At 42.9% G+C, this 14,391-nt stretch overlaps 1 protein-coding gene across 1 annotated transcript in view; it reads right to left on the bottom strand.

Annotated features, from left to right (window-relative positions):
* The window catches only part of TMA16 (translation machinery associated 16 homolog), a 124,738-nt gene extending 111,638 nt beyond the window's left edge, over nucleotides 1-13,100 (bottom strand). Inside the window, exon 1 of the mRNA XM_077477153.1 lies at nucleotides 12,979-13,100. Coding sequence (XP_077333279.1) covers nucleotides 12,979-12,981 — 3 coding nt within the window. The 5' untranslated portion in view covers nucleotides 12,982-13,100. The remainder of the gene's footprint in view (nucleotides 1-12,978) is intronic.
* Between the last annotated feature and the right edge of the window lie 1,291 nt (nucleotides 13,101-14,391).

The following is a 14,391-nucleotide window of genomic DNA, read 5'->3' as shown; positions in this document are numbered from 1 at the left end:
TCACCAGCCCAGGCACTGAAGGAGGCAGACTAAGAGGGACCCCCAAGCAACAGGAATTTAGAGGCGAGTTAAAAACTTTTTTTAGGAATTATGTTTTTTTTCTTCTGTGCAACACCACTTTAAGTCATCCAGGACTTTTGTTTGCTCTTTTAAATGTATTACCCAATGGGATGCATTGGCTAATACCCTTATTTAATATGCTTTTAAAGCAAACCCATCTCTCCTCCGTGTTCTTTGTTCCTAAGACTTTATCACAATTTATGCCTTCTAGCAAGGTTCGTAGTTTAGGGAAGTTGACTCTCTTGAAATTCAGTGTCTTTGTATTACCTTATGTTTCCTATTTGTGTGATTTATACTGAAGCCAATTGACCTATGAACCCTGTTACCAAAATTGACCCGCATTTCCACATCCGTGATCAGGTCTCTTTTGTGGGTAATCAGTAGATCCAGTAACACTTTATTTCTAGTTGGTGCATCTACCATCTGACCCATAAAATTGTCCTGCGAGACATTTAGGAACTAAATGCGCGGTTCCCTCTGCCCAGTTTATGTCTGGATAGTTAAAATTCCCCATTATGATAACACTTCCCATCCTTGCTGCTGATCTAGATCTGTCTCCCCTTCCTCCCTCAGTTAAGGGGGCATATAGCATACTCCCAGTATTTTCCCCTTAGCTTCATGCGTTTTTGCAACTGTGCAGTGCGAAAGCGGCCTAAACATTTTATAGTTTCTGACCCTTGCCCACACTATCCAAAATTTCCTATCTGGAAGACATGACAGAAACAAAGTAAATCTCCCCAAGGAGAGGCAGTACAGGTGTTAGCATTGTAAAATTCCCCATCAGGCTCCTTTCACATGGGAATCATAAAACAGATTCAGTTTACATCAGTTTTTAGTTCTGTTCACATCAACTTTTACATCTGCCCACTGGCATCCTTACACAACCATTACTCATTACTGTTGTCAGCTGGTGATTCATGGCCTGTTACCCTGTGCAGCAGTATCCTGTGTGAAAGAGCTCTTATTGAGAACAAGGTTTAAATGATAAGTTCCTTTGGGAACATGTTACATATTCCACCAGATTTTAGGGTGGAATGTGTAATATGCTCCCAGAGCTGCAGTCCCCCCGGTGAAACTTCTCCCTTTGCTGTCAGTTTTTGAACGCAGCGTGGCTCAGTGGGGCTCCGCCCACATGGCTGCATCATTCACACAGCTCTGTAAGTCTGAATGAACTACAAGTCCCGACATCCTTAGCGGCTTTCGGCTTCTAGTTCTCAATGAACTGTGGAGTGCTGTGGTAGTTCATTGAGTATTCCTGTCAGGGAGTATCAGCTTACCCATACGGTCTCCACTGACGGGTCTGTAGGAGACCTGCACGGCATCAGCGATCTGCTGATCACTGGTGCAATGCTTTTTAGGCTCCTGCAACAAAAAATAATAAATGCACATTTTTTTTTTACCTGCAAAAAAATTTGCATTTTTTTTTTTTAAAGTAAACCTATCCTTTAACAGTGTTGTCACTGCTAACCACCTACCCTGGCAGTCTGGGCAGGGCAGGTATCCCATAAGTAGAAAGGGATCCCACTGGGAGCTCTACATGTCTTCCTCCAGGCAAAGGGCACACTCTTCAATTGCTCCGTCTGGCTCTAGTGGAATGATACCTAGGTGTCCCCCACACCATAATGCATTTACAAGGGAAGGGGGTTTGATAAATAAATTGGCTAAAGAGGGAATTTATTGTGTGTAAAACCAGCACCCATGCATCTGAAGCCTGTAAAGCACTGCGATTAATGCTCTGCCTCTTGAATACTCTTCTTCCAGCTCAGGTCTGTACAGAGGAAGTGACCTTCACCTACAGAGATTGAGGAAGCATGAATGGACTACAAGAGGGATGACATCACTGCATTTATGCTCTACTGAGAACTACAGTCACTCTGCCATGGTGGCAGATGAGACTTGAGTTTTTTTTTATTTCCAGATCTCTTTGAATAAATAGAGCCACACCAAATTCAAATATGACAAAAGATGGATGGGAGAAATGACAGATTTTGCAAGGGAGTGAGGGGGCAGGTCTGCAGACTCCAACCATGTTAAATATGGGTGCGACGTAAAAAACATGGTCAAATTATGTAATCCGATTGGCACCCGCGACAAAACTCTAAATACTAAAACAGGAAAGTCGTGTTCCTTGTCTGCACTTCATGGTTTACTTTTCAATTCTGACCAGACTGTCCCTTTAAGGTATAAGATGTCAGACTTATAGAAGGAGTAGCACACTGGAAGGGAGATAAAAGAAGAAAGCCTAAAGGGCTAAGATAAAAATAATTCTGTCCATCATTTCCCTAGCCGAAACTATACTATTTGGATTATTATTACTTTTGACAATTTAGCCTTTTAGAAGGAAGCTGCCAGACATGAGCTGTATAGCATACATACCATTAGTGATATTCCTTCACCACTGTTATCTCATGTTTTTTTAGCATTTCCCTCTGAAATGTATAAATAGCTACAAATAAGGAAATCAACAACCGCCATCACGTGTATGTACACATGTATCTATGGGATTAGTGGAGAAAACAAATGTTACATATTTCGGTCAGCCATACATTTACGCTGTTAAATCCAGTTAAACAGAATAATTTCACCTTTGGCAAGGACTAAATGTCACGCAGAAAGCATAATGATTTTCAAGGCACCAGCAGAGAGCAAAAAGCACAAAGGGTTAAATCAATTCATTGTATGCACTCTGTGCGGATAGACGTCTTACAGGATAAATGGCAGATGATGACCTTGTTACTAGACATCCTTCGTTTTCATACCTAGTGCTTGCTTTAGTACAGCCCAGCAACATCCAGAAATTCCTGACAACTAAGAGATTTACATCTTCACAATTGATGGGCATGTTGTTGCCTTGGGCAAATGCATGTATTGATCTTACATATTCAATTTAAATAGGACACATCCTTCACCCTGTCTGCAGTGTTTTGGCTCTAAATGAAAAAACAGATGTCCAATGTCAATTTTGCATTATTGTGTATGCAGCTATTGTTTCATCGCCAGCTACTTTAGATCACATAAATCTACACTCTAAAAGTTCAGGAATAAATTCTACCTGTATAGATCAGAGTTCACTAAATGTAAGGAGCCAGCCTATGTTACCACAGAGGACTATGCCTCCTTAAGCAAAAAATAAATAAAATTAAAAAATGAATAAAAAAAGTCTTATTCCAAGCAAACAAAATAAAGATACTCGTGCAGTGAAGCCTACCAACACTGTCTTTGCATTATCAAACCGGAGAAAGTAGCGTTATGCCCCGTACACACGATCGGACATTGATCAGACATTACGACAACAAAATCCATGGATTTTTTTTCCGACGGATGTTGGCTCAAACTTGTCTTGCATACACACGGTCACACAAAGTTGGTCGGAAATGGCGCACGTCAAGAATGCGGCGATGTACAACACGCCAAGAAAAATTTAATTCAATAGCCAGTGCGGCTCTTCTGCTTGATTCCGAGCATGCGTGGAACTGTGTGCATCAGAATTGTGCATACACGATCAGAATTTCCGACAATGGATTTTGTTGTCGGAAAATTTGAGAAGCAGATTTCAAATTTTGTGCAACAGAAATTCCGATGGAACCTACACACGGTCGGAATTTCCGAAAAAAATCCGACCATGTGTACGGGTCATAAGATGTACTAACAGATTCAGATAGATTTGACTAACAAACTAGGGATGTAGCTAACGATTATTTTCATAATCAATTTGTTGGCTGATTTATTGTTTCGATTAATCGGATAATGATCTTAAAAAAAGTGTGGCATTTAATTTAGTTAACCACTTAAGGACCACCTCACACCGATGTACGTCGGCAGAGTGGCATGGCTGGGCACCTACGTTGCCTTTTATGTACCCAGCCGTGGGTCGGGAGCGCGCCACCGGCGGCACGCTCCCAACCCTGTCCTGTGCTCCATGACTGTGGCCGCGGGACCAGCAGACCCGACAACCGCTGGTGTCCCGCGATCGGGTCACAGAGCTGTGTAAACAAACCTCTCCCGTGCTTCCCTGTGTGTCTGTCACCGATCGTCTCTTCCCTTTTATAGGGAAGAACAATCAGTGACGTCACATGCCAGGCTATGCCCCCCTACAATAAAAAAAAAAACACATAACGTCATACATATCACTACACTGACCCCTAGTGGTTAACTCCTTCACTGCCAGTGTCATTTACACAGAAATCAATGCATTTAAATAGCACCGATTGCTGTATAAATGACAATGGTTCCAAAAATGTGTCAAAAATGTCTGATGTGTCGCAGTCACAATAAAAAAAATCGCTGATCGCCGCCATTACTAGTAAAAAAATATTGATAAAAATGCTATAAAACTATCCCCAATTTTGTAAACGCTATAACTTTTGCACAAACCAATCAATAATCGCTAATTGTGTTTTTTTTTTTACCAAAAATACGTAGAAGAATACGTATCGGAATAAACTGAGGAAAAAAATGTTTTTTTTATATATTTTTTAGGGATATTTATTATAGCAAAAGGTAAAAAATATTGTATTTTTTTCAAAATTGTCGCTCTATTTTTGTTTATAGCGCAAAAAAAAAAAAACGCAGAGGTGATCAAATACCACCAAAAGAAAGCTCTATTTGTGGGAAAAAAGGACGCCAATTTTGTTTGGGAGCCACGTCGCACGACCGTGCAATTGTCAGCTAAAGCGACGCAGTGCCGAATTACAAAGAGGGGCTTGGTCATTTGGCTACAAATTGGACCGTGGCTTAAGTGGTTAATTTGTTAAGTTTTTTTTTTTTTTTTTTTTTTTTAAAGTGTCTGTAAACCCTTGCAAGCCACTTTTCATTACAGGCTATAATAAGGCTTACCTGTAGCTACCATGGATATCTCCTAAACCTGCACCGTTTAGGAGATATCCCCTGTATCAGCATGTGCCGACGTCATTGGCACATGCGCACTGAAGAAACGGCACGTTCCTGACAACGCTTTAGCTGACGTTACCATGATGTCATCGCGGCTCCAGCCAATCACAACGCTGAAGCTCGCAATACCCGGAAATAACTCCAGGAGACATGTTGCCAGGCAGGGTAGTGTGCCGGGACCGCTGCGGGGGCTTCGATCTAAGGTATTTCATAATGAGCTAATATGCTATGCTTACTACCTCATTATGCCTTTGTCTTGCAGGTGTTTTTTTTTGTGGGTTTACAACCACTTTAAAGAATCTATCAGCCTCCAGCCTCTTTATAATTATTTTTTTTTAAACAACAAACGTGTTTTACTTACCTGCTCTATGGAATGGATTTGCACAGAGCAGCCCTGATTCTCCTCTTCTGGGGTCCCCCACCAATGCTTCTGGCTCCTCCTGCCTTCAGAGTGCCCCAAGCTGCAAAGTATAGTATAGTCTGCCCCTACAGCAAGGTAAAAAAAATGTCTGCTTTTTGAACCACTCACTTCCTGCCCAGGACTACATGTCCCATGAGACATTGCTCCTCACAGATTCACAAGCTCTCAGACACTTACTAACTTGTATGGATGGTGTACTGAGCTGTATGTGTGCTGCACTGTATTTCCGGATATATAAACAAATAATGCATTCTGTATGTAGTTCAACTAATTGGCTGACCGCTTAATCGATTATGAAAACAGTTGACAACTATTTTTTATAATCTATTAGTTGTTTCAGCCTTATAAAAAAATTAAAGGATAAGTTCACCTTTGGGAACATGTGCCACCCGTTTTTAGGGTGAAACATGTAACATGTTCCCACTGCTTCAGCCTCTTCCCGACCTGCTGTCTCTAGAGACAACTAACACTCAAACTCACTGTCACAATTTAGAAAAATAACACAGGCAATAAAACCCAAGATCCCTCCTCTGCCCTTAAAAGAGAAGTATGGATATTTATTTATTGTAGAATCATACTTACCTAGGTGGATGCAGCATCAATCCAATGCTGCATCTGTCCCCTGCCGGATCTATGGCTGAGAACCAAGCAATCAAACACCGCTGATCGCTCAGTTCTCACAGTTCAGCGAACAGAGAGCCAATGACTGTCAGTCACTGGCTCTCTGCTCTGCACCCCCATGCTCACTGGAGCACTGGGCTGAGGCGGGAGCAGTCGGCTAAGGTATTCAGCAGCTCGCAGTTGGTCACGATCTTTCCCAAGCCTGGACCAGCTGTGACTTCAGCCCGCTGTCTGCTGAAAATGGGTCGCAGAACGAACTGCACTCCTGTGATCCACAGGAGAAGTACAGCCAAATGAGCTTTGGCTGTACTTCTCCTTTAAAAGCATTTGATCACACCAAGATTGGCATAATCAAATGCTTTTCATTTTTGAAAATGACACCATTGGGTTCTGGAGAAACCAGAAAGGATGTAAGCTCAACGCTTTTGGGTTTACATATCATAAAGGCGATCAAAGCCGTTCTGGTCTTTGATTGCTTTTATGATCAGCTGGCATAAGCGCTGACTGGTCGATCAGGACTCCCGGTGGGACAGGAGATCCCAGTAAAGCCACGGAAGGCGGCAGGAGGGGGGAAGGAGAACGTCCCCTCCCACTGCTTGTAAAAGCAGCTAGGATTGTTTTCTCAAGAGGGCCAACCACCGGCACTGAAAAAAAAAAATGGCAGCTGCAGGCATCATCCTGGTATAACCAGTTGAATTCTAGCAATGTATGGGTATGTTGCTAGTTGGCAAATGGTTAAAGTACAAATTCAATATGCATCATCCCTATTATCCAGGAGTCTGAAAGCCCTTGATGCCCTTGATTCCCTCCTCCTTTTCATGCCCCCATTCTTTCTCTAATGTTATTTTACGTTACAACGCATCATACGTTAGATGCTGGATTACTCACTAAATGTTACTTGTTTTACTATGTTTGTAACCAAAATCCTTAGACTTTTGCTGTAAATTATACACTGAATACTGTATATCTCTACTGTACTTACAGATAGGACTCTTTACTCTCTAATTGATACATGGCTAATTTTTGTACAGAAACAATTCTAATTTCAATAAATTGTTGTTGTTTTTTTTGGGGGGGGGGGGGGGGAAGAGTACAACTTCCCTAGAAGTACTGTTTCCTTTAAATATTAAGCCCACCTTTTGCGGATGAGCCTGAAAAGCATTATAACTGTAATCAGTGGCTCTCAGGTACAAGGACAACCTCCTGTAGACTCTTCCTTCAACTCCCTGTCTGTACAGCTTTCAGTTACAGAGCAGCAGGATCTCTCAATGGATCTCACTTTTATTCCATTGAGAACTACAAGTCTGTCTGCAGTGGTGACAGACAGGACTTGCAGTTCATTCTTTCAGAGATCTCTGTGAATGAATTATGCAACTGTGTGGATAGAGTTCTGCAGGGCCGTGTCGATTTCAAATCTGACAGCTGCTGCAAGGGAGAAGAACCCCTGACCACTGTCAGAATGGGGACTTTTTTGGGGGTAGTGGGAACTCGTTAGCCACCATGTTACACCCTAAAGCACCTTAATACAGCATTGCCCACAAACTAGTTATATGAAGTGCTGCAAACAGTGGTAGGTTTCTGATCACACATTCTTCAGTGTAGTCACATTACAGGCAGTCCCATAGTTACGAACGGCCTCAAATGCCAGCCACTTGTGCACCACGCTGGTCCTGGATATCTCCGGACATATCCCACACTTTAGTATTACATGTACTGCATGGCCAGAAGAGCCCCAGATAACATAACAAGTGACTGGAACATCCCACATCCCTGCACAGGCGGAAGTTACACTTACAAACGCAGTGCAACTTTAGAGCTGCACAATTAATCGTTAAAAAAATTGTGATCTCGATTCAATCCCCCTGACAATCTCCACTGCAGAGTTTGCGGATTCTTTCATATAACACGTGGAGAGACTTATCTGTTCACTCAGCTGTCAAAAGAAAACATCCAGGCAGTCTGCCAAGTTTTTAACATGAAACATTGTAACTAACCCTTCCTTCTTAGATAAAAGAGATAAACTTCTGTGTTTAAAGAAAAAATCTGCAGTCAAGGTAAAGAGTCTCCGACGGAGACTCTTTACCATGTGATCAGCCGTGTCCAATCATGGCTGATCACAGTGTAAATAGGAAGAGCCGGTGATTGGCTTTTCCTCACTCGCGTCTGTCAGACGCGAGTAGAGGAGAGCCGATCGGCTGTTCCTCTGACAGAGGGGGTCTGTGCTGATCGATTATCAGCGCAGCCCCCCTCGAGGATGCCCACACTGGACCACCAGGGACGCCACCAGACCACCAGGGATGCCCAGCACCAGGTATGCCACCCTAGACCACCAGGGATTCCAGTCAGTGCCACAATGGATGCCAATCAGTGCCCACAATGGGCATCACTGATTGGCATGCATTATTGTTTGGCACTGATTGGCATCCATTAGTACAGTATATTATAATACAATGCCGCCTATCAGTGCCCATCCGTGCCGCCTATCAGTGCCGCCTATCAGTGCTGCCTACCCATGCCCACCTGTGCCGCCTACCCCTGCCCACCTGTGCCGCCTACCCCTGCCCACCTGTGCCGCCCATCCATGCCAGCTATCAGTGCCAATTTGTGCCACCTATCAGTGCCCATCCGTGTCGCCCATCAGTGCCGCCTATCAGTGCCACATATCAGTGTCCATCAATGCCACCTCATCAGTGCCACTTCATTGGTGCCACCTCATCAGTGCCACTTCATTGGTGCCACCTCATCAGTGCCGCCTTATTGCCCATCAGTGTAACCCCATCAGTGCCCATCAGTGAAGGAGAAAACTTACTTATTTACAAAGTTTTGAAACTGAAAAAAAAAAACATTTTTTTTTCAAAATTTTCGGTATTTTTTTATTTGTTTAGCAAAAAATAAAAACTGCAGAGGTGATCAAATACCACCAAAAGAAAGCTCTATTTGTGGGGAAAAAAATGATAAAAATTTCATTTGTCACTCAAAGTGCGACAGCGCTGAAAGCTCAAAATTGGTCTGGGCAGGAAGGTGTTTAAGTGCCCTGTATTGAAGTGGTTAAGTTAAAATCAATTTTTTTTTGCTAGGAAAATTACTTGGAACCCCCAAATATTATATATTTTAGCAGAAACCCTAGGGAATAAAATGGCAATTGCTGCAATATTTTATGTCACACTGTATTTGCCCAGTGGTCTTCCAAACGCAATTTTTGGGGAAAAAATACACTTCAATGAATTAAAAAAAAAAAAAACAGTAAAGTTAGCCCAATTTTTTTTTGTTTTAATGTGAAAGATGATGTTATGCCGCAAGACTCGTGAGAGACTCTTCTAAGCAAAATAATTGTGATTCTCATTTTAGCCAGAATCGTGCAGCTCTATCCGACTTATGAAAAAATTCCACTTACAAACAAACCTACAGTCCTTATTGTGTTCGTAACTCGGGGACTGCCTGTATTGTTATGCTGATTAACAAACACATTAGTTATGTCCTGCTCGGTCTTTAGCACCAATACAATTACTTTTTAAATGCCTTTGTATCAAATCAACACATGAAAAACTGACTCATAATCAATTGATGCACTTAATGAAAATATCACATTCTTTTAAAAGAAAATTCCTGTTGCTGGTGGGAGATTAAAACTGTAATTCTCCCAAAAGGGAGAAGTTCGCTTTTCTTCCTCCTCCATTTTCCTCTGCAATATTTGGTACATTTTTTTTTTTAGTCACATCACAGGTCCCAGAAGACTGTGGGACCATTACAAAGAGCAGTGCAGCTCGCTCATGTGTAATGGATGGCCGGCTGTGAAGCCACAAACTGTCACAGCCAGCTGTCCACAGTTAAGATGCCAGGGACCAAAGACCGGTAGAAAAAATGCCTCAGGTGAGCACAGAGCTGGATTCTGGAACATCCGAGTGTCTGTTTATTAAAAGTGATCAGCTTCAGTTTTTGGGGCTGCCGACTTTTACATTTTCAGAAATATGTCTGGAGCTCCTCTTTAACCACTTCACACCTGCGCTATAGCCGATAAACGGCAACAGCACAGACCTCCAGATCCTGGGAGGATGTCCTCCCATGAGTTCCCCATGGAGTGTTCTGGATGTGCTCTCTGTGACCATTGTGAGCTTTGGACACAGCATATCACAGATCGGGGAAAGGTCCAATGACAACAGGCCTTTACGATGTGATCAGCTGTGTCTAGTCACAGCTACCACATGTAAACAGACTTGCTGGTTATCGGCTCTCCATTCCTTACAGATAGCATGAGAAAAAGGAGAGGCGTTATGAAAAGGCATAGTGAGTACAGCGCTTACACTGATCATCAGTGCCCTGATTATCAGCGCCAAGTATCAACTCAGCCTGTCAGCACAGCCCCATCAACGCACGCCATGAAGAAGAATTACTCATTTGAAAAATTTTAAAACAGAAATGAAGAAAAATCAGTGCCGCCCGTCAGCGCAGCCTTACCAGCTCACATCAGCGAAGAATTACTCATTTGCAAAATTTGATAAGAAACAAAGACAAATTAGTGCAGCTTCACCGGCACACATCAGCGAAGAACTACTACTCATTTGCAAAATTTTAGAGCAGAAACTAAAGCCCCATACACACTATCAGATTTTCTGCTGATTTTTGTCTTCAGATTTACCAAAACCAAATAATATGAGGTCAAACCTTAGGAGTTTAAATTTGTATGTAATCAGGCAGGCCCTTGCACTACATGGTTTTGGTAAATCTGAAGACAAAAACCAGCAGAAAATCTGTGTGTATGGGGCTTTAGGAAGGCCATACATGGGTCAAATTTCGAAAATCTTATCTAAGAATTTTCATTTGAATTTCGCACCATTAGTGAGCTGCTGCAGCAGCAGTCGATTTTCATGCGGCCATCAAATTTGAGTAATCATGCATATTGGAAACTTTTTGAAAAACTATTTTCTAATAAATGATGGGAGACTCTTGCAAGAAATGTAATCAAAAAAAGAAATGTGCATGTGCAAGAAAAGGTGAAATCGAAGGCTTGGTTGGTTGAATTTCAAAATCAATGGTGGCACCATCGGATCACCAAACACACTAAATTCCAGATTTTCAAAAGAAAATGCTTTCTTAATTTAACCATGTATGGCCAGTCTAAAGCCTTGTACACACGATCAGACTTCAAACGAACTTTCCCGTGGATTTCTGTCCAAAGGGCATTGGCCGTGAACTTGTATTGCATACACACGGCAGGACTTTTTCAGCCAACTTTCACCAAATCACGTGATTTTTCTGCTCTTTACCGCCACCTTTGGTCAACTTCAGTATTGCTGTCTGATTTTTTGCAGCTTTGGTTCTGAGCACGCGTGTTGGTACTTTGGACTAAAGTCTGATGGTTTTCTGTACACACGATCAGACTTTGCTCCATCGGACTTATGTTGCCGAAAAGTTTGTCAGTTTGCAGTACGAACTTTTGTCCGATGAAAACCGAAAATTTGTCCGATGGAGCGTACACACGGTCAATTGTTGCCTTAAAACAACTAATTTGCATGTTTGTTGTCAAAGAGTCCAATCGTGTGTACGGGCCTTAAGAAAACCTTTTTTATCCAGATTTTAGTTTTTACGTTTGTTTCGCAAAAACTAAAAACCCCAGTGGTGATTAAATATCACCAAAAGACAGCTCTGTCTCAAAAACAATGATAAAAATTTGAGTACAGTGTTGCATGACTGCACAATTGTCATGCAGCCCAGGTTCACATAGATGGGATTTGGCATGTCAAATTGCATGCGAAATCTGCAGCTATTGCCGGCAAATCGGTGCGACGCCAACTTTGTGGCACTGATTCCCAAAAGTAGTTTCTGTACTACTTTTGGTGACTACGGGGGCGATTTCAATAGACATCTGTGCAGGTATCTGGTAGAGGTCTCTGAAATCGCCCCCCAAGTCAGGACTGACATGTGGGTATTAAATTGTGCAAGATCAGCTGAATTCGCACAATTTCAATCCCCCAACAGTGTGAACCTGGGCTTAAAGTGTGAAAGTTCTGAAAAGTGGCATGGGCAGGATGGGGGGTGCCCAGTATTGGGGTGGTTAAAATGCAACTTTTATCTTTTTGCAGCCTTCTGGGAAAATCAGTGAGCCAATCACACAAGCCGGAAATGGCATTTTAGAGAGTGGCGCCACATAATGACATGGTGGCCGTTCGCTACAGCATTCACCTGTAAGGATTTGATGACAAACTGCGGGGAGGGACAGGAACTATTTCAGGTAAGGACGAGAGGATGAGCTCTGGCGTGTTCACACCCCACGTGCAGAGCCCGCCAAGAAGTCGGCACGGCGCTGCGCTAATCACAGGCAGTGAGATATTGTCCCAATGCGCGGCTGCAGATTGAGAAATGTCTCACTGCCTATGATTAGCGCAGTGCCGACTTCCTGGCGGGATCTGCGAACACGCCGGAGCTCATCCTTAATTTCAGGTTCGCAGGAAATGGGTTGAGCGATACTGGGGACAATTTAGAAATGAGGCAGCACTTAATAACAGAGCAGTGAGTGCTGTTTTGTTTTTTTGACACCTGCAGCTCATTTAAAACCTATCATAAAACTGGAGTTGGGCTTAAAGTTGCAGATCTGAGATTCCCTGCCCCCAATCTATATGGAGTGTCAGGGGTCTAATAGATCATGATGTCTTCATAAACAGAACCCGTTTCTGTGCCATGCCATCACATACAGGGCTGGCATTATTAAAACTAGATCACCTTGGTTGAGGACATTTTCAAATTAGTAATGTGCATGTTTGGTCTAGCAGGAAAGGGTTTAGATGGGTCAGACTGGATCATCAATCTTTCTGTCATCAGTATTCGTTGTGTACAGATCACCAAACACTGCATAAGATCAATAGAAAATGCTCAACTACCTATTCTAGTTATCTGCTGTCAGTGAAGCTAAAAACTCACTTCACAACAAAGCATCATTCTGTCCTTTCTAATTAGACCCCGCTAACGTAATGCAACCTTATCATACACACCATTCTGACGGCTAATTGACTGGTCAGCAACTCCAATCGTCCTGCAGTACCCTGTATTACACACGTGCAATCCACTTCCGGAAAAAGCACGGTGCGTTCTATAGTACTGTCCCCACAGCAACATGACTACTCACAAAGGTTCCGTTTCCAAGCAGTAGCAGCCGCATGTATAAACAGATACAGAAGGCTGTGGAGAATAGGCAGGATAAAACCCGCTTATACATTCTCTCTCGCTTTTCAAGGCTAGAGAGGCTAGACTAGATGATACAGATACGTTATTTTCTCAATATACAAGTTACAGTTATCTTAACCACCTGAATATTGGGCACCTATATCCCCTTTCTGCTCAGCCCAATTTTCAACTTTTAGCATTGCACACTAACAACGACAATTGTGCAGTCATGCCGCACTGTACTTGTATGACATTTTTTTATCATTTTTTCGAGAAACGTAGAGCTTTCTTTTGGTGGTATTTAATCACCACTAGGTTTTTATTTTTTTCCTAAATAAACAAAAAAATACCAACAATTTTGAAGAATAAAAATATTTTTCTTAGTTTCTGTTGTAAAATTTGGCAAATAAGTCATTTTTCTTTTTCGCTGATGTGGACTGATAATCTGCACTGACAAGGAAGCACTTATAGGCGGTATTGATGGGCACTGTTAAGCGGTAGTGATGAGATGGCACTGATGGGAACTGATAAACTGCACTAATGTATAGGTGGTACTGATGGGCACTGATAAGCGGCAGTGATGAGGTGGCACTGATGAGGCGGCACTAATGGGGACTGATAATCTGCACTGACGAGGCGGCACATATAGGTGGTACTGATGGGCATTGTTAAGCGCCAGTGATGAGATGACACTGATGTGCACTGATGAGATGGCACTGATGGGGACTGATAACCTGCACTAACGTATAGGTGGCACTGATGGGCACTGATAAGCGGCAGTGATGAGGTGGCACTGATGAGGTAGCACTAATGGGGACTGATCGCCTGCACTGACGAGGTGGCACGTATAGGTGGTACTGATGGACACTGATAAGCGGCAGTGATGAGGTGGCACTGATGTGCACTGATGAGGTTGCACTAATGGGGACTGATAACCTGCACTGACGAGGCGGCACGTATAGGTGGTACTGATGGGTGGTACTGATGGGAACTGATAAGCGGCAGTGATGAGGTGGCATTGATGGGGATTGATAACCTACACCAACAGGGCAGCACTTATAGGCGGTACTGATGAGCACGGATAAGCGGCACTGATAAGCTGCACCGATGGGGCTGCGACTGGTGATCAGTGCCCGGATTATCAGTGTAAATGCTGAACTCACTGTGACCTGTCAGATCGGCTCTCCTTTCCTCACACACTGTTTTTGTGGGAAGAAAGCAGGGCCGATAAGTGGCAAGAC

This window comes from Lithobates pipiens, unplaced genomic scaffold, assembly GCF_037356315.1.
Source record: "Lithobates pipiens isolate NorthernLeopardFrog02 unplaced genomic scaffold, aLitPip1_a1.2 Scaffold_13, whole genome shotgun sequence".
NCBI classification, from domain to species: Eukaryota; Metazoa; Chordata; class Amphibia; order Anura; family Ranidae; genus Lithobates; species Lithobates pipiens.
Note: the sequence above shows the minus strand (reverse complement) of the source record. Positions and strands in the feature narration are given on the sequence as shown.